Source organism: Mustela lutreola, chromosome 17 (genome assembly GCF_030435805.1).
Source record: "Mustela lutreola isolate mMusLut2 chromosome 17, mMusLut2.pri, whole genome shotgun sequence".
Lineage (NCBI taxonomy): Eukaryota > Metazoa > Chordata > Mammalia > Carnivora > Mustelidae > Mustela > Mustela lutreola.
In genome coordinates, this window is record NC_081306.1 from 21551446 (window position 1) to 21573668 (window position 22223).

The window sequence follows — 22223 nt, forward strand, 5'->3', positions numbered from 1 at the left end:
GGAACTCTCCTGCTCATGCAGGTAGGGGAGCCCGCCTCCAGGTAGGGGTGCTGACTCTGCCGGCTCCAGCCTCCAGCGCCTGATCCCTTGGCCACTCATTGCCCAGGCCCAGCTGAGTGTGTTGTGGGGCTTGGCCCACCCGCAAGGCTCCCACAGAGTGGACACCTCGGGACACCCCTGCCAGTCCAGACTGGCTCCCCTGCCTGGAAGGACCCCAGAAGCTGATGCTGGGAAACTCACAACTTTGCCTATACCACCACATCCCCAATAGCACTCAGGACACAGACAAGGACACCAAGAAGTTACAGCCCTCCCGGAAGCCCCACTGGTAGAGTCACTGCTCACAGGGACTCCAAGATGGATAACCTCCCGGTGTCTCTCTCATTTAGGCCATTTCACTCCCCCAAGGACCCCATGCAAGAAAGTAAGTTTGTTAAAGGTGGTTTCAACCTCCAAAATGTAAACTGAAGGAGGATGAGGAGGGCTGCGGCCTGCCGGCTACTGACCTGAGTGGGCTCAGGGCTCGACAAGACCGGAGACTACCATTTCCCCCAAGAAAGGAAGAAAGGGATCTTCTCTTCTTGGCTCAGCCCCTTACTGCCAGGCCCCCGACAGGTGCTCAGGGAGCTCGTGTCAACGTGTTCTCACGGGAGCCCTGGCCCTGGGCCAGACACCGTCCTTCCTGGAGGAGGGGGTGGCTGGAGGAACGGGGGCAACTGGGGGGGGGGCGGCCAGGACCCCAGGGTCGCCGACAAGCACAACTGCGTGGGTGTACGCAGGGGGTGGGGGACCCAGCCCAATTTGGGGCTCTGAGCCCAGCGCCAGGAGGCCCGACGTTACCGGACCACGGGTCCCTCCCACCCGGAGAGGTCCGAGGGGGCGGGGGCCGGGAGGTGGGGGCCGGCGTGGCGGGCGCTCCCTTTCCCCCAGGGGGCGCCCGGGTCCGGCCCCCAAGCGGGCGGAAGCAGAGGGGGCGCCACGCGGCGGGAGAGGAGGCCATGGACGCGCGCCTCGGGGCGCTGCTGCTGGCGCAGCTGCTGGTGCGAGTGGAGCTCGGAGCGCAGGGTGAGCTCAGGCGGGGGTGCCGGCAGCCCAAGGGCTGGGGGCGGGGGTGGGGTGGGGCGTGTACAGACCGGGCGGAGCTCACCCGCACCCCCCCCCCCGCCCCCCAGAGTTGGAGGACGAGGACCAGCTGTTTGCAGGTAAGGCGCCCAGGACGCGCGCTTCCCCGCGTGGGCCACGGAGCCGGAGCGCAGACGGCGCCTCATCTTCTCCTCTCCCCCCGCCCAGGTTTCGAGAACTCGTCGTTGCTCACGTGTAACTGCCGGGCCCCTGGGGGGAGGGGCGGGCACCCGCGGACCACGTGGGGAGGGTCCCAGGGGTCCCCGCCCGCCCCCCCCCCGGTCCCCCTGCGGCAAGACCCCCGACGTGCGCCCTTCCTTGTTGCCCGGAGCCCCTTCCCTTCGCGCGGGCGGGCGGGATCCTGCAGCTCAGCCGCGTGTCCCGCTGTCCGTCCCAGGGCCCTGCGGCCAACGAACCGTTTCGACGCGCATCGTGGGCGGAAAGGACTCGGAGCTGGGGCGCTGGCCGTGGCAGGGCAGCCTGCGCCTCTGGGGCTCCCACCGCTGCGGAGCGAGTCTGCTCAACCGCCGCTGGGTGCTCACGGCCGCACACTGCTTTGAAGAGTGAGTGTGGGGCAGGCGGGCCGGGTCATGCATGCCCTTTGGGTGCGGATATGGCCTGCCTGTTCTCCTGAGCTCCAGGCCTGGCTGCAGGCACGTGAGGCAAAGCCCGTTCCCCTTCTAGAGTGTTCCTCAGAGCATTCACAAGCACTTTTGTGTCGTGTTCCTTTCTGTCTTCTTTTCTTCCCAAATGACAGCACCGGGTGTCCCCTTCCTCATCCCAGGCCCGGGTGGCGGTGTACCGTGGGTGGGAGGAGGTGGGTAAGTGCTGGGCCTGTCCTGTGGCGGGGGCGGTGTGGAGTTCTCCACCTGCTCTGGTCCTGTGCATCTGGTCACTGTTTTTTAGGACGGCTGCGGGAGGTGACAGGCTGGCTGAGTGGCCAGACCAGGCCCCGGGGGAGGGGAGGCATCCTGCTTCCCCCCACCTGCCCCTCCCCCCACTCCCAGACATCAGGTGTGCTCAGGGGCCGGGCCTCCTCTGAAGACCCTGCCTGCTCTCTCGTCCTGCCAGCCACAGTGATCCGTTTGAGTGGTCCGTGCAGTTCGGCGAGCTGTCTTCCTCACCGTCTATCTGGAATCTGCAGGCCTACTACAACCGATACAGTGTGGAGGAGATCATTCTGAGCCCTCTGTATCTGGGGGCTTCGTCCTATGACATCGCTCTGCTGAAGCTGTCCTCCTCCGTCACCTACAATAAGTACATCCAGCCCATCTGTGTTCTGACCTCCTCCTCTGAGTTCCAGAACCGGACCGACTGCTGGGTGACTGGCTGGGGGGACATCGAAGAAGAACAGGGTAGGGCTGCGGGCAGGGGGCTGGTTGGGGGGGGGGGGAGCCTCACACCCCACCATCTATTCCGTCCGCACCTAGGTCTGGGTGCAGCTGGGTCCCTCCTGGGGCCGCTCGGCACTTGTCTCATCACCTGCCGTCCCTCCTGCTTCCCCTGAAAGGACAGACTTCCTGTCCTCACACCAGCCTCCTTCTCCCTTCCAGAGACTGTGAGCCAGAAGCCGCAGTGAGAGGGAGGCCAGCTGGGCTCGGGCCTGCACCCCCCAGACGGCAGGGGTGTTGGGATTGTGGGAGGGCCTCAGGCAGCCTCGGGCATGGACTGATTTAGCCAAGCACTCTTTCCACGTCGGCATGGATGCTCAGCCAGCACCCAGCCAGCCCCACCCTGGCTCTCCCACACCTCCTCCATCTCCCTGCCTTGCTTCCTTGCCTGGAGCACTGAGCCCGTGAGTCTCCTCCTGCAGTTTCAAGCCATCCACAATCCTCGGCTTCCCACCCAACTCTCCTGGGGTCCTTGAGCCAGCATGAAGTGCCACCTGCATACCTCTCACCATGAATTCCCCAAAACTGCTGGGCACAGCCTCCCCGGAGGTGCCCTGGGCCTGGACTGCCCCATACACAGCTCCCTGGCCCAGCCCGTTACCACAGCACCCTTCCCACAGCAGCAACGACACACAGCTCCTCACGTCTGTGCTGTGCACCTGGCCCTGTTCTAGGCTCTTGAGACTGAGGAATGAGCAGGGAGAGGTCTCTCTCCCTTCTGGACCTTACCTATGAGTGAGGCTGGGAACATTTTTATACCTGCTTTACAGATGAGGAAAGTGAAAGAGGTAGGGAAATGGCCCTAAGGCCCCAGCAGGAGTCGGAGAAGCTGGGGTTCACTGGCCAAGAGGGTCATGGGTCTGTAAGGTCACACATCTGGAATTGGCAGGGGGGTGGAGGGGCTTAGAGTACCCACCACTGGCCCCACCTTCCTCGAGAGCTGGGGTCCTGGACGAGTGTCCCTGCAGACCTCCCCTGGCCCAAAGCGCCGAACGGGTGTGAGCCAAGGGGCCTAGTCCCCAGACTCCCTGACCCCGGACAGACAGGTAGTCCCGACCAGGCCCAGGCTCCCCTTCCTGCCGGCAGGTAGGAGGGGGCTTCTGGACCCCACCGTCTTGCAGGTGTCAAGCCCAGCTCAGCCACATGCCAGGTGGGAGACCTCGGCTGCCTCATGTGGAACGGGGCCATCGTAGCTCCCACCCACTGAGGTGGCTCAGAGCTTTGACACTGTTTATAGGGAAGGGCCCAGGCGGGGGCTTGGCCGACAGGAGGCCTCCCCAACTCGGCAGCTCTTGCGTCAGCCCTGTGGCCGTCCCCTGGCTCGGCTGCTGGCCTGGGCCTAGACTGCAGAACTGCACGGGTTTGGGTTTGGGTTCACAGCCGGCTCAAGCTTCCCCCGGTGCTCTGCGGGGGCGGTGGGGTGGTGGGGTGTGGGGTGGGGGTGGGCAGTCTTCCCTTACCTGAACGAGGGTCATGGTGGCGCTGTGTCCCATGAGGGCTCCAAAAGCCCGGAGAGCTCCTCCAGACGCTCTGGAAGCCTGGGGCTGTGTGAGGAGGGGAGGCTACTAGGGGAGGCCACGGGCTGGTCCACCTGCTCACATGCCTGACCGCCCCCTGCGGAGGCTCAGCTGTGCCACCCCCGCCCCCTGGCTGCTGGCCACCTCTGAGGGGCTGCTCTCTGCCTGCTGCGGAGGGGAAGCTGCATGTTGGGAAGGGGCTCTGGCCACCTGCCGTTGTCCACAGTGGGCTACGTGCTGGCCCCAGGGACCCTCTCCCCTACCCTGTAGCCTGGGCCAGTCCTCCTGCCCAGATGGCAGAGGGTGCCGTCTTTGTCTCTCCCCGCCCCCCAGATCTGCCATCCCCCTACATCCTGCAGGAAGTGCAGGTCGGTATCATAAACAGTGCCATCTGTAACTACCTCTACGCACAGCCCGTTTTCCGCTACGACATCTGGGGAGACATGATGTGTGCCGGCACTATCCAAGGTGGCAAGGACGCCTGCTTTGTGAGTGTCCCTTCCCAGCCCAACCAGGGGCCTCCGGGGCCCGGCAGGCCACCGCCCCAGCCCCAGGCTTGAGAGCCACCTGTAGCCCTGCACCTCATTTGGTCCTTGTGTCCCCCTCAGAGGGTAGAGACCATGGCCCCACTTTGCAGACGCAGAAACTGAGGCTTGTTCACTTCCGGGGTGGAGCATGGGGTTTGCACCCAGTCTGCCCAACTCCACAGCCACTCCTGCTGTCCCTGCCTCTCCACCAACTCCTTGGCCCCCCTACCCTCAACGCCTGGCTCTCCCACGCTGCTCCCCAGGGTGATTCAGGCGGACCCTTGGCCTGCGAAAAGAAAGGGCTGTGGATTCAGGTTGGAATCGTGAGCTGGGGGTCGGGCTGCGGGAGGCCCAACCGGCCCGGAGTCTACACCAACGTCAGTAGGCACTTCAGATGGATGCAGAAGCTGTTGTCCCGCAGCGGCGTTCCCAGGCCAGCCCCCTGCCTGCAGCTACTGCTCCTGGCTCTGCTCGTGCTGGCCTCGCCCCTGCGGATGGCCTGAGCACACCAGAGTGCCTGGGAGGTGGGGCCATCTGCTATGCCAGGCCCCATCCCCCACTGTCCTTCTGCTAATAAACACGTTCCGTTCACATGATGGAGTCTATGCCTTGCAGAGCCCTCTGTGGCCCGGGGGGGCTCCCCGGACACCCAGTCACCCCAGCAGCACACCCTCACTCCTGAATCTTGCTCCAGGTGTCTGCACTCTTTGGGTTTGGGGGGCAAATCATAGGACCCCCTCTGGTTAGATCAGTCAGAAAGGTAATTGCTGGGAGGACATTAGTGGCCCCTAGGGAGACGAGGGGGGTTGCCGGGAGGGAATGTCCTGAATCCCCCCGGTGCTCAGGCCCCCCACCACACACAATAGACACTCCTGGTCTGACCTCTTTCCCCGAGGCTGACCTGGGACCAGGACTGGAGTGCAGGAAGCTGCTTTGGGAGGTAATCCCAGGAAGCCTCAGTGGGGAGGGTCCCGCTGTGGACTACTGAGGCACAGTCCCCCTGGCGCCTGTGAGAAATCACAGAGGCACGTCTCGGTGTCGGCAAAGCCAACCTCCCTGCTCACCCGTGATCCTGGGAGATGGGAAAGGGGTTCGCTTCCCCAAATGGAGAGTGGTTGAACACTGGTGGGCTGCCACAAAGACCAAAGTCCTCCCCGCTGGGCAGGAGGCCCCCAGCCCGCTCCCTGTCTCACCAGATACCTCAGAGGCTGCTACTGTGGCATGCGCAGGCCCCGGTTTCTGTTTCCTTCCTGCCCTCCCCCTGCAGCGGGAGGACCTCCTCTCCACACACAGCAGGGCCAGTGGCTTCCCTGGGCTCCTGGCCGGTGGGGCACCCCACGCCTGCAAGAACTCTGCCACCTCCTGTCACCCCTCACCCCTCTCAAGACTCCCCACCGCGCTGTTACATGGCGCCTGTGTGACCGGCTCTGACCTGACTTGGGGTCCTTGCAGGTACTGTTCCCTTGGTCTAGAGTGTTCCCTTTTCCTGGTTGAGCCCCGTTCTCCAAGGCCTCAGCTGAAACCTTGCTCCTTCCACTCTGTCATCCTGCTCATCACAGTCCTTACGGTCCTTCCTGCCAGCTCTCCGTTTGTCACTAAGTGGCCTTGGCCATACTTTCCTGCATGGGCGGTCCCGGAGCCTGTATGGCCCAGCCATGACCATGCAGCCCTGTGCCCTTCACGGTGGAGATGCCCCACCACCCCACCCGCAATCAGTGATGGGCTCCGGGAGGTCTAGCCACGGCCCCCTGCCACCCCTTCATGTGGCACAGACCACACTGGATGTTTCCAGGCCCAGGGTGGAAGGGAGCTCCAGGGGACCGTCGACACTGCACCCCGGAGGTCATCGTGGGGCAGCATTGGGTCCCTGGTTTACTCACCCCGTAGCGTCCCCTGCCTTTGCTCTCCTGAGATAGGCTGGAGATGGTGAGAGGTCTCAGCCATCCTGGGAAGGGACTCGGCAGCTTCAGGTGGGCAACTCGGGCTCATCACTCTGCCACCCGCCCCTACCCCCTGCGGCATTCCCGTTCCCAGCTGTCTTCCAGGGAAGACATGGCCCTGCCACAGAGAGAGGCCTTGTGCGCCTGGGCATGCATGGTCCAGCAGCCTCCAGGCTGATGTTGGGACCCCGTCACGGACCAGTGGGCCTGACCCGGTGGCCACTGGAGTTGCTTGTTCCCCCACAGCTGGTTCAGGGCATGCCACTCCACTGTGGACAGACAGCTCAAGTCACTCTGACTGCTGGGGAGGACATGCGTAGTGGGAACATGGGAGTCCTGTCTGGTGAAGAAGGTGGAGGCTTGGGGGGGGGGTCCCCCAGACCATAAGTGACCACTGTCCTATCGTGTGCTTTCCCACCAGCCAGTATCAACCAAGAGGGGGCCTTCCCTTGTGGTCAGTTCCTGCAGCTTTCACCTTTAAGGACATCTTCAGCTTGGAGCAAAGTTTTTTTCTTGTATCGTCTTTTATTTTTGCTTTCTTTTCTTTTTCTTCCTTCTGTAGGTTCCACGACCCGTGTGGAGTCCAGTGTGGGGCTTGAACTCACAACCCTGAGATCAGGAGTCAGATGCTTAACTGGTTGCCTGAGCCCCCCAGGAGCCCTGGAGTCCAGACTTTCTGAACATAGTTTCTGAACATAGAGCAGATGTTAGCTTCTGACACTCATCATTATTTTTCACTTCTATTATGGGTGATACCAACGTATTTTTTCTTTTCCTTTTTCCTATTCTCCAAAAAGTTGTAGAAGCCAGAGCACATATTTTAGGTAGCCACTAAGATTTACTATTTCCCTTATGCAAACAAGAATAATTACAGAGTTGGGCTGCCTGGGCGGCTCAGTGGGTTAAGCCTCTGCCTTTGGCTCGGGTCATGATCTCGGGGTCCTGGGATCGAGCCCCACATCGGGCTCTCTGCTCAGCGGGGAGTCTGCTTCCCCCTCTGTCTCCTCCTGCCTCTCTGCCTACTTGTGATCTCTCTCTCTCTCTTTAATAAATAAATAAAATTTAAAAAGAATATGGAGAAACGGAAGTATTTTGGATGGGTTCTATGCATAACCACAGTCCAGAGCTTCGTGCATTTCACAGTGTGTGGAGAGTCGTGTGCAACTAGGGACACACCGGAGTGTCCACACTTGTCACCCTTGGGTGATAGCTGTCTAGGCGCTTACCATTCTTTTAAGCCTATTCCAGATTTCCTTTGCTACCCCTTTGCTATCGTGTTGTAATCAGAAAAAAAGAAAAAAAAGCACAAAAACACAAAAAAACCCAGTAAGGGCATTTATTTATTTATTTATTTATTTATTTATTTTAAAGATTTTATTTGACAGACAGAGATCACAAGTAGGCAGAGAGGCAGGCAGAGAGAGAGAGAGAAAGGGAAGCAGGCTCCCTGTGGAGCAGAGAGCCCAATGCGGGGCTCGATCCCAGGACGCTGAGATCATGACCTGAGCTGAAGGCAGCGGCTTAACCCACTGAGCCACCTAGGCGCCCCAGTAAGGGCATTTAAAGACCAAACAAGAATCCAGTTGGTTGGGTGTGTGGACAGGTGACATTTTCTCAGGCTTATGGAGGAGGGTCTGCTGATGCACTTTCAAGCCACCTGCCTGCCACATTCCAAGGACAAACGCCAGGACTGCCGCTATCAGCAACAATAGAATAGCTACGAAGGTTCTGGTACAAGAGCGAGAAACTGGTGCTACCGGGTCTTCAGAGATCGGAGACAAAGTTACGTGGGTGTTGAATTCTAGATCCTCTAACAACCAGTCAAGGGGGAGAGCAACGTGATGTCATTCTCAGGCGGGACGGCTGATGAAGGAGACCTCCCGCCTGCCCTTCCCCAGGGAGGTTCCTACAGCAGGGAACAGAACGGAGCTCAAGGATGTCGGCATCCTAATCTCCGGAGACTGAGTGTGTCACTCTCGGTGGCAAAAGACACCCTGCAGACGTGGCTGAGCCAGTGGTGTGACATGGGGAGACTGTCCTGGATTGCCCTGGTGGGACCGGTGTCATCACTGGGGGCCTGAAACCTGAAATTCCTGGGAGGAATCGGAAGAAGCAGTTCCTAGAAGTGGTGCCCGAGAAAGAGGCTGGATGAGGCAGTGGACGCAAGAAAGAATAAATAAAACATGCCAAAATGGCAGAAATACAGTGTCGATGTCCCATTTCTACTGGAAAGAAGAGGGGAAAAAAGGCAATCGGGGGCATTAGAGGTGAGGGCAGCAAACCTAAGAGCCAAAATTAGCCAGCATTCCCCAAACTGACCTGATCATGGAACCCTCGTCTTGGGGGGAGTTTCACAAGAGACCTGTATGACGCTGCCCCACGTCTCCAGGGCCAAGCTGGGTCCCGGCAGTCCCCTGAGTCCCTCCCTCTCCTAGGAGCCCCTGATCTGATACACTCCATCTCCTGGGGTGGATTTTCCTTCAGTAAACTCTCAGGGCTTTCAGCACCTGTCTCTGCCATGTGTGCCTTCTGACACAAGGGGGCACTGCTGAGCTGGAGCTGCACAGGGGCTCTTCTAGAGGGCAGGCCAGGGCTCTGGGGCAGCGTTCCTCACTGCCTGTTTGCTAAATAAGCAGGTAGCTGAACATGCAGGTGACTTGGGGGCCCGAAGCAATGTTTCCGTCCCCATACTTATTTGTATGGGATGAGGACCCCGCCCCCCCACCATGCGTCCCCATTGCCGTTAGCCCCGTTCTGTGTCTGCGGGATCCCTTCCCTCCACTTCAAGCGGGGTCTCCCTTTCAGAGTCCAAGGCAAAGTGCAGAGCCAGGCACCCACGGTCTGCCCACGGAGCAGACTGCACTCCTTTGCATGTGAGAAGCGGACGGTCACCTGGAGACTTTGCACGTACCCTGCTCGGGGGACAGACCTACTTGCAATGTCCAAATACCCTCAAGATGGTGATTCTAAAATCAATGCGTCCTCCTTAGAACATACAAGTCCACAAAAGGAGCATAAAGAAGAAACCCTTAAAGATCACCAGAACTGAGGGGTGCCTGGGGGGTTCAGTGGGTTGAGCCTCTGCCTTCGGCTCAGGTCATGATCCCAGGGTTCTGGGATCGAGCCCTGCATTGGGCTCTCTGCTCAGCGGGGATCCTGCTTCCTCCTCTCTCTCTCTGCCTGCCTCGCTGCCTCCTTGTGGTCTCTGTCTGTCAAATAAATAAATAAAATCTTAAAAAAAAAATCACCAGAACCGAACTTTGAAGGAATTTCTTCATGTTGGACATCTGGGTTGTTGACCAATGTCCTTACACACGACACGTCTGGGGCACCTTCGAGGCTCCATCAGCTAAGCGTCTGACTGGATCTCAGCTCAGGTCTTGATCTCAGTCACGGTCATGGGTTCCAGCTTCGAGCTCGCTTCGCACTGGGTGTACAGCCTACTGAAAAACAACAAAACACATCTTCGGGGGAACCTTTATAATCTCAGCACCTGCTCCCAAGCATTTCTTTGGCTAACGTGTCTACAGGCTCGATGCTTCCGTCAAATGGACTTCATGTCTTCAAAGGACTTTAAATGGGGAGGACGCCAGGGCTCTCCTCCAACAAAGGAAGAGGGACCCACCTCCCAGCCTGGTTTGACCCTGAGGGTGTCCACTTTCATATCCTTTGTAAACTTATAGGTTAAAAAATAACGCTTTTCAGGGGCGTGGGTGGCTCAGCGGGTTAAGCCTCTGCCTTCAGCTTGGGCCTTGATCCCAGGGTTCTGGGATCGAGTCCCGCACTGAGTGTTTCTGGTTCAGCTGGGAGCCTGCTTCTCTCTCTCCCTCTGCCTACAACTCCCCCTGCTTATGCTCTCTTGCTGTCAAATTAATAAAATCTTAAAAAAAAAAAAGGGGGGGGCGCCTGTGTGTGGCTCAGTGGGTTAAGCTGCTGCCTTCGGCTCAGGTCATGATCTCAGGGTCCTGGGAAGAGCCCTGCTTTGGGCTCTTTGCTCAGCAGGGAGCCTGCTTCCTCCTCTCTCTCTCTCTGCCTGCCTCTCTGCCTACTTGTGATCTCTCTCTGTCAAATATATAAATAAAATCTTTAAAAAAAAAAAAAAAGAGCTTCTCAGTTTGTAAAAGTGGTAATCTAACCATAACAACAAAAAAGTCAAAGCAGAAAACAAACAAACAAACAAACGGACAGGGAAGGGAGCAATGTCCTAAATGCCCTCATGTGGAAGTAAGCGTCGTTGCTTGGATGTTGCTGCAGAAGTCTATTTGGGCAGGCAGGTTCAAGGGCAGGCCAGAGGAAGGATGGGGTAGGGTGTGCGTCAGGGTGGGGTCCCAGACCCCAAGACCTCTGAACTCCAGGAAAGGAGAAGATGTTTACAAAGGGAATTCTTCTCTAAGTGTTGGACCCCTGCTATGGGGTGGGTCTCTCAAAGCAGAGAGGCAGATGGGTTTGAGACGATGGAGGTGGGGGCCTCAGTGGGCCTGGGGGAGGGGCTCTGGCCATCTGGAGGTGGGATGCACTGGCTCTGGAGTTTGGGAGAGGCTCCCAGCCAAGCCTCAGCCTGACTGGGTAATGTCCTGTGATGGGTTAGATTGTGGTCCCCCCAAAAGGATATGTCCACCCAGAACCTCTGATGGGACCTTATTTGGAAAAAGGGTCTTCACAGATGTAATTAAGGTAGGGATCCTGAGACACTCCTGGATAGAATGGGCAATGAACACAACACCAGCCGTCCTTACGGAAGATGGGAAAAGAAGCCACAGTCACGGGGAGCAGCGCAGGTGAGGGAGGAGGAGAGACTGCAGGGGTGTAGCTACGAGCCGAGAAGCACCCGGGCCAGCCGGCAGCCAACAGAGAGTAGAAGAAGCAAGGGATCTTGTCCTTCAGAGATTTCGGGCTGAATAAGGATTTATTTATTTGAGAAGAGTGAGCACGGGCAGAGAGCAGAGCAGAGGGAGAGGGAGAAGCAGGCTCCCCGCTGAGCACAGAGCTCGCCCTGGGGCCCTGCACGGGGCTCCATCCGAGGACCCCGAGATCATGACCTGGGCCAAAGTCAGACGCTCAACCAACTGAGCCACCCAGGCGCCCCATGTAATTTGAACTGCGTAAAAGATTGGACAAAATGTGTGGTTTTCCAAAACAGGAGTTGCATTTCTCTGGGGAAAAGGAGAAAAAGTGCTTAGCTTAGAGCGGGGCATCAGTGAGAACCGGAGGCTTTCTTGTCTGCTGTGCCACAGGCTGCAGGTCACAGAGGGGCCTCCCCAGTCCCCACATCCCGACGGGAGGGAGACCTGGTCCAGCCCCTCTCCTCTGCTGGGAGAAGGCCGCATTGTTTCTGCTCCTGGCAGCGAGGTCCAAGCATGTGCTCGGTGGGGATTACGGCCTCGCAAATCCTCTTGTGGGGAGCTCTCGCCCTGAGGGACAAAGGGCCTGTGTTGAGCCTCCCCAGGGCCAGTGCTGCGCCATGGGGGATGAGGGAGGCCCCTCGGCAGGGGTGCATGTGTGCGTACGTGCAGGTCCTGTGCAAGGCCCTGTGTGTGGACAAAGTCGGGCAGGTGTGCGAGCTTGAGGGTGCGTCCGAGTGCGAGCGCATGTGTGTGCACGTGAGTCCTGCCCTCTGAAAGTGTCCCTCGTGTGTGCTTTTTGGCATGTCCTGGCACCCCTGTCATCTAGGCAGCGACTGGCTCTTCTAGTCAACCCCCTAGGCAGTGCTCCCCTGAGTTCTACTCCCCAGTAGGATCCCCAGAGTTCTACCTCCCAGGCAGCGCTCCCCGGGGCTCTACCCCCCAGGTACTGCTCCCCGGGGCCTTCCCCCGCCCCCCAGGCAGTGCTCCCTGGGGTTCCGGTTCTCATAGATTCTCCTGGGCGAAAACCCAGCCAGCCTGGCACTAGGAAGGAGGCACCTGAGTTGGCAGCCACAACCACAAAAGCACCCAGCGATTGAGTGGGGTGAGAAACAGAGCCCCCTTTGTGCAACCCCCATCCCCTCCTCCCAAGCCACGTCTGCCAAGGTCCTGGGCCTCCGCCACCTCCACTGCCTCTGCCTCACAGGAGGATCTGGGGCCTCAGGAGGGGATTGGCTGTCCCTGCCCCTTCCATCAGTGGGCCCGAGGACCTCTGGGAGGGCGAGGAGCATGGGGGCCAGGTGGGGAGCCCTTGGCTTTCAACCTGAGTCAGTGGAGGGTGGCTGAGCCATAAGGGGCCTCTGCAGAGAGACCAGCGCAGGCCCAGAAGGAAGGGTCCTGTCCAAAGCAGCCCTCGCTCTCCCCACAGGGGGCTGGCTGGGGGATGCTGTGGACGGGACCGCCTCTCTTCCAGACTGGGGACCTGTGAGGCAGCAGGATTGCTGACTTTGTGGGTAAAGGGCCAGAGGACACACGTGGCAGGTTTTCTGGGTCACAGAGTGTCACAGTGGCCCAGCTCTGTGGGGAGACAGCAGCCCCAGACGACGTGCCCATGAATGGGCTTGGCTGTGTGCCTGGAACACTTTCTTTGGACCGTGACAGTAGAGTTTCACTGGCCTTTCATGTGTCACAAAGCGCTATTCTTTTGAGTTGTCTCTAACCTTCGAAAACTAAGAAGTGTTCTTAGCTCTTGGGCTGTGCACCATGGGGGTGGGAAGCGGGATGTGGCCGCGGGCCGTAGTTTGCTAACCCCTGGCCTGGGTACCTCGGAGGCACATAAGGAGTGGAGGTCCCTTGAGACAGGGTCTCCACGCTGTGCCCAGTCCCCCAACACTGGCATCCCGGTGAAAGCAGGAGGAGGAGCCTGCGCGTCCAGACTGGGTCTGTGCACATAAAAGGCCATTCTCAGCACCCACTTCTTGTAACCTGATGGGACCTTCCCGAACACCCAATCTGCGCTGAGCCTGGCTCCCAGCCCAGGCCACGCATCCCTCCTTTCCTGAGCCCGCAGAGTGCTCCCCTGCACTGCCAACACCATCATTTATGTGTCCGGTCACCAAATGGACAAGCGTGTTGTTTCTGATCTTTAGTGATTTCGGAGGACATGGCCCAAAACAACCCCGTCCACCTGGCAGCACAGATAAGGCCTGGATGGTCGGGCCCTTGCAGGAGAAGGCCCCCCGAATTCTCCTAACGCCCAGGAGGGGGCTGTACCGCAGCCCACGGACAGCAGATGACCTGATTGTCTGTTGGGGTGGTGGGAGCTCCCGACAGCAAGCCCCACACGCAGGGAAGCCAAGATCTAGACGCAGTCTGGCTCCCGTGGCGGCGCTGGCAGGGGCCTGAGACCCGCAGCCCTCGACAAGTGGCCCGTTACCTCCCAGGTATGTCTGACCCTTAAGCCTGACGTCAGGAGTGCCCAGGGGCACTGGCCTAGAGAATCGCCCGTTCCCCAATCCTCTGCACCTGGGTCATCCCAAGGCCTGTTGCAGCCAGCCTGTCCCGGCGCCATCTGCTCCGGACACAAAGCAAAGACTGTCACTGTCTTCCAAGTGACATACCATGGAGGGACCGGCCTCTGGGGTCTCTTCCACCTGCAGCTGGACACAAGGTCCAGCTCTCTCTGACGGTCCGGGGACAGCTGGGCCTGAGCTCCTGGAAGCCCACAAGACCCCAAGCTCCACAAAGGCCTGAACGAGGTCCTGGGGCCCGTTCTGCACAAGGCAGGAGCCCCGGTGGGCACCTGACTGCAGCTCCTCCATGGGGTACAGACCTGTCTGGCCAAGCCGGTGGGGGGATGTCTCAGCAACCCCCCATTGAAAGTGCCATTCTAGTCCAGGTGCTGAGGAGGGAGACCCGGAGGTGGCCGAGAAACGCTCGTCACTGTCCCATTTTGTTTGTGTAGGCCATGAAGCCAAGATAATAAACACAGCGTGTCCGGGAGCCTCCCCCAGGACGGCTCTGGGATTCCCCCAGGAAGAGCCCTCACCGCCATTCCTTCCTGCTCCCCCCCGTGGCCTTCACTCCTTCCTTCTGGATGGGGGCCCACGGGGATGAGGTGGGTATAAAGGGCCGGGGGGAGAGTGCCCAGGCACAAGGCATTGTGCCACTGGGACTGGGCGACAAGACTCACGGTCAGGTATGGTGGCGCTCCCCTCCCACGACGGGACCTGGCGAGGTCCAGGGGGGCCCCCCTCAGAGGCAGGGGCCTGTCCTCTTCCCTCCAGGAGCCTTGGGACTCACCGTCCAGAGGCCATGCTGCTGGGGCTGACTCTCGGCCTCCTGTGGAGCGCCACCTGCTGGGCAGAGCGTAAGTCTCACTGAGTCTGACCCCCCACCCCAGCTTGCCGCCCACCGTGGGGAGGGGGGGTGGTGCATCCTCACCCCGACCCCAGCCCGTCCCCCCCCCCCCCCCCCCGGGGAAGGCCACACTCACCCTTCGCCACAGACCGACGACTCCAGTCCTGGAGCCTCGCGGCTGTCTTGAGGGCTGTGTCCAGCTCAGGGCAGGGACATGCTCCCCGTCAGCCTGTGGTGCCCTTCTCTTCCCCTGCTGGCTCCCCTCGTCCCTCTAGAGATGTATGGGGCCGGAGGAGGCACATATTTCAGCACCTCCAGTGACTGTGAAATCACCGGAGTCCGGGTGGCCGTGGATCTCATTGGCCTGGTGAAGAGGTGAGTAGGGACCGGAGCGCCATCGCCACGGCCTCAGCAGCCGGTGGAGGGGGCTTCGCACCTCGTCCCCGCATGCCTGTGCGGGGGCTCCGGATGACCCTGGGAGTTGCGGAGCCGGCAGCCACCAGCTCCCTTCTTGTCCCGGTTCAACGCCCCCTCGCCCTCCCGCACGTCAGCCCCTCCCATTGTCTGCAAGTCCCGCTGGCTTCCCTGGGCTGATCTAAAAAGAGGGGCAGGGCCGCCTGGGTGGCTCAGTGGGTTAAAGCCTCTGCCTTCAGCTCAGGTCATGACCCTGGGATCGAGCCCCACATCGGGCTCTCTGCTCTGAGGGGAGCCTGCTTCCTCCTCTCTCTCTCTCTCTCTCTCTCTCTCTCTCTCTCTCTGCCTCTCTGCCTACTTGTGATCTCTGTCAAATAAATAAATAAAATCTTTAAAAAAAGAAAAAAAAAGAGGGGGAGATGATGCTCCTCCCTCCTTTCTCCCTTCAACCCCAAACAGCCTCAGTCTGAGAGGCTCAAGATACTCTGCTCCAGATGCCCAACGGGGAGCCCGGGGGTGGGCTGTCCGGGGGAGAGTCTGAGGAAAGGCAGGGACCTCAGAAAGGATACTGGCGGGACACAAGTCAGCAGAAATGTGTGAAGGCCCAGAGCTGGTCCCTGCCCTCACCTTGCTCCAGGCCTGGTCTAGTCAGTAACTGGGGCTCCAAGTCCAAGCTGGGTCTGGGGACAGCTCCCCACTGTGTGCAGTGACAGCAGCTGACACTGCCCGCGTGGTCCCTTATGAATGATCTCGCTGACTGCCCCCAAACCACTTTCAGAGAAGGGAACCAAGGCCTGGAGAGGCTGGGTGACCAGCCCAAGCCCACAAGGCCCGAAGGCATCAGAGCAGGGGTGTGAGGGCGACAGCTCTGTCCGCGGGCTGGGGATGTTTACCAGCAGTGAGGGGACTGCTGTCCTCGCAAGGGGACCGAGTGCCTGGGGAGTAGGGGGCCAGCCCGGCTCTGGCCTCCAGCTACCCCCCCCCAACCCTGTCTCCCAGCATCCAGGTGCGATGTGGCAACTCCTGGGGCCCGGTGTTTGGCGCCTCGGGTGGGACGACCCAGGAGTTCCTACTGCAGCCGGGAGAACACATCGATACCATCTCCGGCTCCCACAGGGTGTTTATCCGGTTCCTGTTAATATCCACAGACTGGGGGCGCTATGCCATGTTTGGGCGGGAAAGTGGCAACACCTTCTTGGCCGGTGGGAATGGGAAGGTGCTCACAGGAATCTGTGGTCAGCATAAGATTTTAGGCCTTTCGGGCCTCTGCTTTCGCTGGGACTACCCTCCCGAGGAGGAGGAGGAAGAGACCACTGCATCACCCCCTACCTCGACTAAATGCAAGTAGGGCTCCCGGTGAGCCGAGGGGGCTGAGGGGAGCTGAGTTGACCTCAGTTGGAATCCGGCAATAAATAATGCTTCTGCGAGAACGGCGGCTCCACATGTGGTCCTTGGGCCCGGGGTGTGACCGAAGTTTTCCCGGCTGGCGGGGGACAAGGCTTCCGGAGTAGAGGTACAGGGTGCAGAAGGAGCGGGTCTGACGCCCCAGGCCTCGGGGATTCTGCCTGTGCAGACCTTGGGCCTTGGAGATCTCCCATCTTTCGGGAGTCTGGGCTCCAAGGACGCCCGCTACCCCGTCCTGACCCCAAACCTGTCCGTGGGTCTCTGACGGCCCAGACTCAGTCCTGGTCTTCACCGAGTGGGTGACAGGACTCAGGGAAGCCAGCCATTCACATCCCCGCTCGCTGAGCGCATCTCTGCCAGGGCCTGGGCTCCCCCAGCCCCTCACGGTTAAGAGAAGAGGCCAGGGGTCCGGCTGAAGGGTGCCCTGTGAGGAGTGGAGGCAGAAGCAGGTCGTGGCAGCTGCATTCACGGGGACACAGGCAGGGCACTGAGTCCGGCACCTGCGTAGAGGTAGAGGAATTGGGGGCGTGCTGCAGGGACCCTGCCTCCAGGGATCCTCCTTCCTTCAAGGGGGGACCCTACCTCACAGTGGTCCCCCCACCCCTTCCGAAAGGAGGCAGCATCTGGGCCTGCAGGTGAAGGGACACCTGGCCTGGTGGAGACAGAGCCAAGGGCATTCCCGGCAGAGCGACCAGTAGGGCGAAGGCAGCTGAAGACAGGCTCCTGGAAGTGTGATTGTGAGAGAAGCCTGGGAGCTCGTGCAGACCCCGGGCACGCCCGTTCTTTGTGTGCCCCATCCCGAGCCCGGGATCCCACGTGAGAGCTTACCTCGAGTCCCAGCGACCTCCAGAAACAGGGCTTCCAAACACTGGGGGACGGTGACCGCAGGAAGGCAGGTTCTGCACTGCGCCACCGAGCACACGCACAGCCAAGGCTGGCTGCCGGCGCGGGCTGTCGGGTCCGGCTGCACCCGAGCGACCCCGTGGGCAAGGCCTCCAGCAGCTCCTGCCTGGAAAACGAGCAAACTGAGGCACAGAGAGCCCAGCAGCCTGGCCTGCGTCACACAGTGGCGGGCAGCAAGGCCGGGGTTCACTTGGGCTGGGAACCCCAGACCCTTGCTGACATTTTTCTCTGTTCTGCTTCTTACCCTTTGAAAGGCTGCTTGGGACCCACTTAGTGGTTCTCGTCTGGGGTCCGTGGGCAAATTTCAGAGAATCCATGAATGTGGCTGGGGGTGGGGGGAAAGATACCTGTTTATTTTGGCTGTTTCCTACTGGAAATTCGGTGTTTCCTTCACATCTGCGTGTGACCACACCAAGCTCATCAGCAGTGTTCATGACCTTGACAATGACACTTGTCCGGACTTCAGAGTTACAGGCATTTTCAGATGTGCCCCGGGATCTGTCAGTAGTAAAGGGGATTTGGAGAATTTGTGAGGACACATTTTGACGAGCGCATCTGAGTGTTTTCCTCCAGTGTTGTAGAAAAGCCCCTGGGCTGGGGCTCTCCACCCTCCCTCGACAGCGGCTCCCTGGTGCCCGAGGTCAAGCGCCATTTCCCCTGACCGTTTCCACAGGGGATTTTCTCAGGGCTGGCAGCTTCAAGGGGGGCCCCTACCTCCCAGTGGGCCCCCCACCCCTGTATGGCAACAAGGACGGTCAGAAATGGGACAGTGTTGAAGAGGGTAAGCAGTCGCTGCCTTGTGACCAATCAGACAGGAAGGGAGGGGGACAGGCGAGAGGGCAGGGGCTGGAGAAGGAGGAGACGCCGAGCAAGGGGCTGGCGCCGGGCAGGCGGACCCACTGACTGCAAAGCACAGGCCGAGAGAGGACCCGACGGCCATCCCCCCAAGCTCCAGAATGCTCCCGGCTCCGGCTCCTTCCCACTCTGATATTCCCAGACGCCTCTCAAGGAGGGTTGCCAGATACACAAATTTCAGCATTTCAGATAAATAAATAATGTTTTACCGAAGTAAGTATCAACCACTGCATTTTTAAAAGTGTAACTACAGGGGCGCCTGGGTGGCTCAGTGGGTTAAAGCCTCTGCCTTCGGCTCGAGTCATGATCTCAGGGTCCTGGGATCGAGCCCCGCATCGGGCTCTCTGCTCAGGGGGAGCCTGTTTTCTCTCTCTCTCTCTCTGCCTGCCTCTCTGCCTACTTGTGATCTCTGTCTGTCAAATAAATAAATAAAAGCTTTAAAAAAAAATAAAAGTGTAACTACATCCTAAATATATATATATGTAAATATAAAAAACATTTATTTATTTATTTTAAAATATAAGTATATCCCAGACACTGCACGGGATATACGTATACTAAAGGTTTTTTTGTGTTTTCCTGGAATTCAAATTTAACTGGGGCTTCTGTATTTTCATTTGCTGGATCTGGCAACCCTAACCCAAGACACATCGTGTGCTGCCAGAGGAGGGGTCCTTAGACAAGCCAGTGGGAGCAGTCAGGAATGGAACCGTCGGGAACATGGGCCCTTCTAGGACAGGGCAAGGGACCCGTGGAGGGGACGGAGTTGAGTGTGACAAGCGGAGACCTAGGGAGGTCTGGGGACTGAGAGTTCTCCTGAGGGGGTGCCTGCCGCTGACCTCTGAGACCCTGAGGCCCCAGAAAGAGGGGATCCTTCACTCGCTCCCATCCCGATGCCCCGCACTTAAGATTCTTCCTGAGCTTTCAGTGCTTTTATCAGCAGCCTGCTCCAAAGCCTGTATCCTTCCCTCCTCCCTCCAGCACCCCAGGCCATGGCGGGGCAGGGGGCCCAGGTCAGGCCTGCTCTGGGGGCTTCAGCTTCAGGAAGTACTGCACAGTCAGCACATCTGGGGACCCTCTGGAGCCCCGAGTTTTGCTCAGCCCTTGCCTAGATCTGGATCCCCAGCTCTCCCCTACTCTCTTCTGCCCCACGTATCCGTGGGAGCTCCCTCAGTGCCTCTCAAGGGCAGGTGTGTCTCGAAGGTGTGTCTAGAAGATGGGAAGCGGGAGGTGGGGGCGGGGACGGGGGTGGGGGTGAGGGGGGACAGAAAGGAGAGAGGGCGAGTCCAGCTCTGTCACCTCTGTCACTGGGCAGGTGTGCCAGGCTGCGGGCTGCACGCGGGACAGCTGGGGGAGGGGCAGGGAGGGGCCACGTCTTGGGGGGTGGGGGAGTGGGCTGCAGGCAGGACCAGAGAGGCCAGGAGGCACGTGGGACTTAGGCCTCAAGGTCAGGAGCAACAGGACACGGAAGGAGCTCCCAGGAGGCTCTGCAGAGGCGAGGTTGGGAGGGAGGAGTCCTGGAGGCTGGGCACAAGGACATGAGGGGAACCTGTGTTTCCTACAGGCTTCAGAGACTTAATGAGAAGATGGCACCCAGGACAGTGTCATGGGGTGTCACCCACACAGCTGCACAGAAGGGCCCCCCTTTGGCTGGGTGCTCTGACATCATCATCCTGAAGTTCTTGACAAGCGTGACTCAAGGAGTCCTGTGTTTTCACTGTACGCTGGGCATTCGAAGTCCTCAGCGGGTCCAAGGAGAGACTGTTTCCTGAGGCCCCTCTCCGCCCTGCTCCCTGAGCCAGTCCCCAGATGGGCCAATCATGCCTCCTCTTCTGCTCCGGCCTCGCCTCCCAACGCCATGCAGGTCGCGCCAGCTGCACGTGGGCTGAGCCCCTCGCCTGGGCGCTGCCCAACCGCCCCCACCGTGAGGGGCACTGAAGATGGCACCTCTGGCATGGACACTTGCTGCGTTCCAGCTCCCAGCCCCCAGGAAGTGAGCCCTACAGCCCAGCCAAGCCCACAGGACATGGGGAGAGCAAAGGAGGGGTGGGGAGGGATGGTCACCCATGGTGACATTAACCGAGGCGAGAGATGGCCCAAAGCTGAGGGGCTCGTGTTGGCTCTGAGCACCCAAGCTGCACCGGCCGAGCCCTGGACGGGAGCGAAAAAAAAAGCAAACAGGTCCTGCCTGAGACGGGCCCCTCGGGCCCCTCGAGGGGGCAGAGATGTCGAAGCATCTGCCTAGAGCAAGAGAACACTTTCTGCCCCAGGGATTTACTTGCCTAAGCTCGTCTGCGGTCCCCTCCCTGCTGCAGCTTCCGGGGACTCATAGGTGGCCTGCTGTCCCAGCACTCCCTCGGCCCAGGCCTCACAAGGTCACATCCCTGCTTCAGTCCCATCTCACAGCTGAAGAATCAGCTGGGGACACATTTAGCACCTTCCCCGAGGTCACTCAGGGAGTCAGCGGCCAAGGCCAGACTCAATCCCAGGGACAAGTCGTGAGCAGGACCTTCACTGCTGCCCATCCCACCCCCACAGACATGCCAGAGGACAGACACTCGACATCGGGCTCCCGGCGCCCCTGGGCTCCTTGTCCCTCCCAGCCAGCTCCTGCCCCTTCCCTGGCCCTGCTTCTCCTGAAGGTCTCCCAGCGCACAGCCGCATGCCCCTGGCTCCCTCGACGCCAGAGCAGGGGCACCACCCACTCGTCCCTGTAGCATATGCCCGGGGGCTCCCCGCCCCTGGCACTACTGGCTGACCGGAAGGGGCAGCCAACCCTGGGGAGGGGGCCGGGGTGGCGATGGGCAGCCTCCCCCCAAGGCCTGGGAGAGTCTCCCCGTAGGGCTGCTGGGATGACAGGAGTGGGGGCCGAGGGCCCAGAGGGGCCAGCTGAGCCCTCCAGTGAGCTGCTCTCGGGAAAGGGCACCCGGAGGCCGCTGACAAAGGGCTCGTGGTTCCACCGCTGAGCCCCAGGCTGGGAACCCTTTTGTGGGTTTGGCTGCCCTTTCAGGTTCCTCCTTTCCGCCTCCCGGAGGCACCTTCTGGGAAGGAGGGAGGGAGGGCCGGGATCTCATCTGGCTAAGAACCAGGACTGCCCCAGGGACCAGGCAGCCAGAGCTTGCTTTATCGTCACCATTGCCCCATCACCCAGCCGAGCACTGGGCTATCGTCTCATCTGATCCTACAGCGAGTGAGCGACGTTCGCCTGGTTTTACAGATGAGCCGACGGGGAGCCCAGGAGGGGAAGTAATGGGTGAGCCTTCCACACGTCAGAGCTGGGGTCCCCGCAGGCACACACGTGCCCGAACAGAGCCCCAGACCCGAGCTCGTGGATGAGGAGGCCAGAAGCCCACAGCCAGCGGCTCCCTACCGGCAAGACGTCGGGGTCCTCGGTGACGGGCTTGCTCGTGTTTCCAGGGCCTTGGGTCCATCAGGAGGCTGCACAAGAGGACCAGCCAGTCACAGGGACTTCTCTGGTGACAGAGGGTGATTCGGTATGAAGCTCTGTTTTACAGATGGGGCGCTTCTCCAGGGAGGACCAGGACGGGGCAGAGCGGGCCGCTGACCCTGGGGAGACTCTCCGTCCGGGAACTCAGCTTCATGGAGAGGGCCACAGACTGTCGCACGGCTAGGGCCAACCGCCTCGGCTTAGGGCCGTGGTTCCCACTGGGGCTGATGGTGCCCACAGGGGACTTCCGGCCATGTTGGGAGACATTTTGGGTTGTCACAACCGAGTAGGTGTCACAGAACTCGTGGAGATAGAGGCCAGGGACATTGGCACATACCCTACAACACACAGGATGGCCCCCACAAACACAGAGGCAAAAAAGAACTCTCTGCCCCCAAACCGCAGGAGGCCAAGGCTGAGAACCACGGGCTAGGTGCTTCGGTCTGTCCCACAGCCCGCTCCCTTCCACCCCTCGTGAGTCTGATGGCGTCCAAAGTGCTG

General features: G+C 60.0%; 3 protein-coding genes across 5 annotated transcripts in view; 2 read left to right on the plus strand and 1 right to left on the minus strand.

Annotated features, from left to right (window-relative positions):
* LOC131819772 (serine protease 33-like) overlaps positions 1 to 4090 on the minus strand; it is a 24481-nt gene extending 20391 nt beyond the window's left edge. The window contains exon 1 of the mRNA XM_059155080.1: positions 3974 to 4090. The gene's annotated coding sequence lies outside the window, so the exon portion shown is untranslated. The remainder of the gene's footprint in view (positions 1 to 3973) is intronic.
* On the plus strand, positions 696 to 5148 carry LOC131819768 (testisin-like). 3 transcript variants are annotated; one of them, XM_059155074.1, is made up of 8 exons: positions 702 to 1065; positions 1173 to 1202; positions 1291 to 1317; positions 1520 to 1685; positions 1880 to 1939; positions 2194 to 2477; positions 4364 to 4518; positions 4821 to 5148. In XM_059155074.1, the coding sequence occupies exons 1-8, from the start codon at positions 999 to 1001 to the stop codon at positions 5058 to 5060; spliced, it is 1029 nt and encodes a 342-aa protein (XP_059011057.1). In that variant the 5' UTR covers positions 702 to 998; the 3' UTR covers positions 5061 to 5148. The 3 variants fall into 3 exon arrangements, with proteins under 3 accessions (XP_059011058.1, XP_059011057.1, XP_059011059.1); XM_059155076.1 differs by lacking the exon at positions 1880 to 1939 and having other exon boundaries at positions 715 to 1065; XM_059155075.1 differs by lacking the exons at positions 1173 to 1202; positions 1291 to 1317 and having other exon boundaries at positions 696 to 1065.
* A 9357-nt stretch (positions 5149 to 14505) lies between these two features.
* Positions 14506 to 16542, plus strand: ZG16B (zymogen granule protein 16B). The gene is made up of 4 exons (XM_059155084.1): positions 14506 to 14537; positions 14626 to 14708; positions 14974 to 15073; positions 16112 to 16542. The coding sequence occupies exons 2-4, from the start codon at positions 14654 to 14656 to the stop codon at positions 16458 to 16460; spliced, it is 504 nt and encodes a 167-aa protein (XP_059011067.1). The 5' UTR covers positions 14506 to 14537; positions 14626 to 14653; the 3' UTR covers positions 16461 to 16542.
* The last annotated feature ends 5681 nt before the right edge of the window (positions 16543 to 22223 follow it).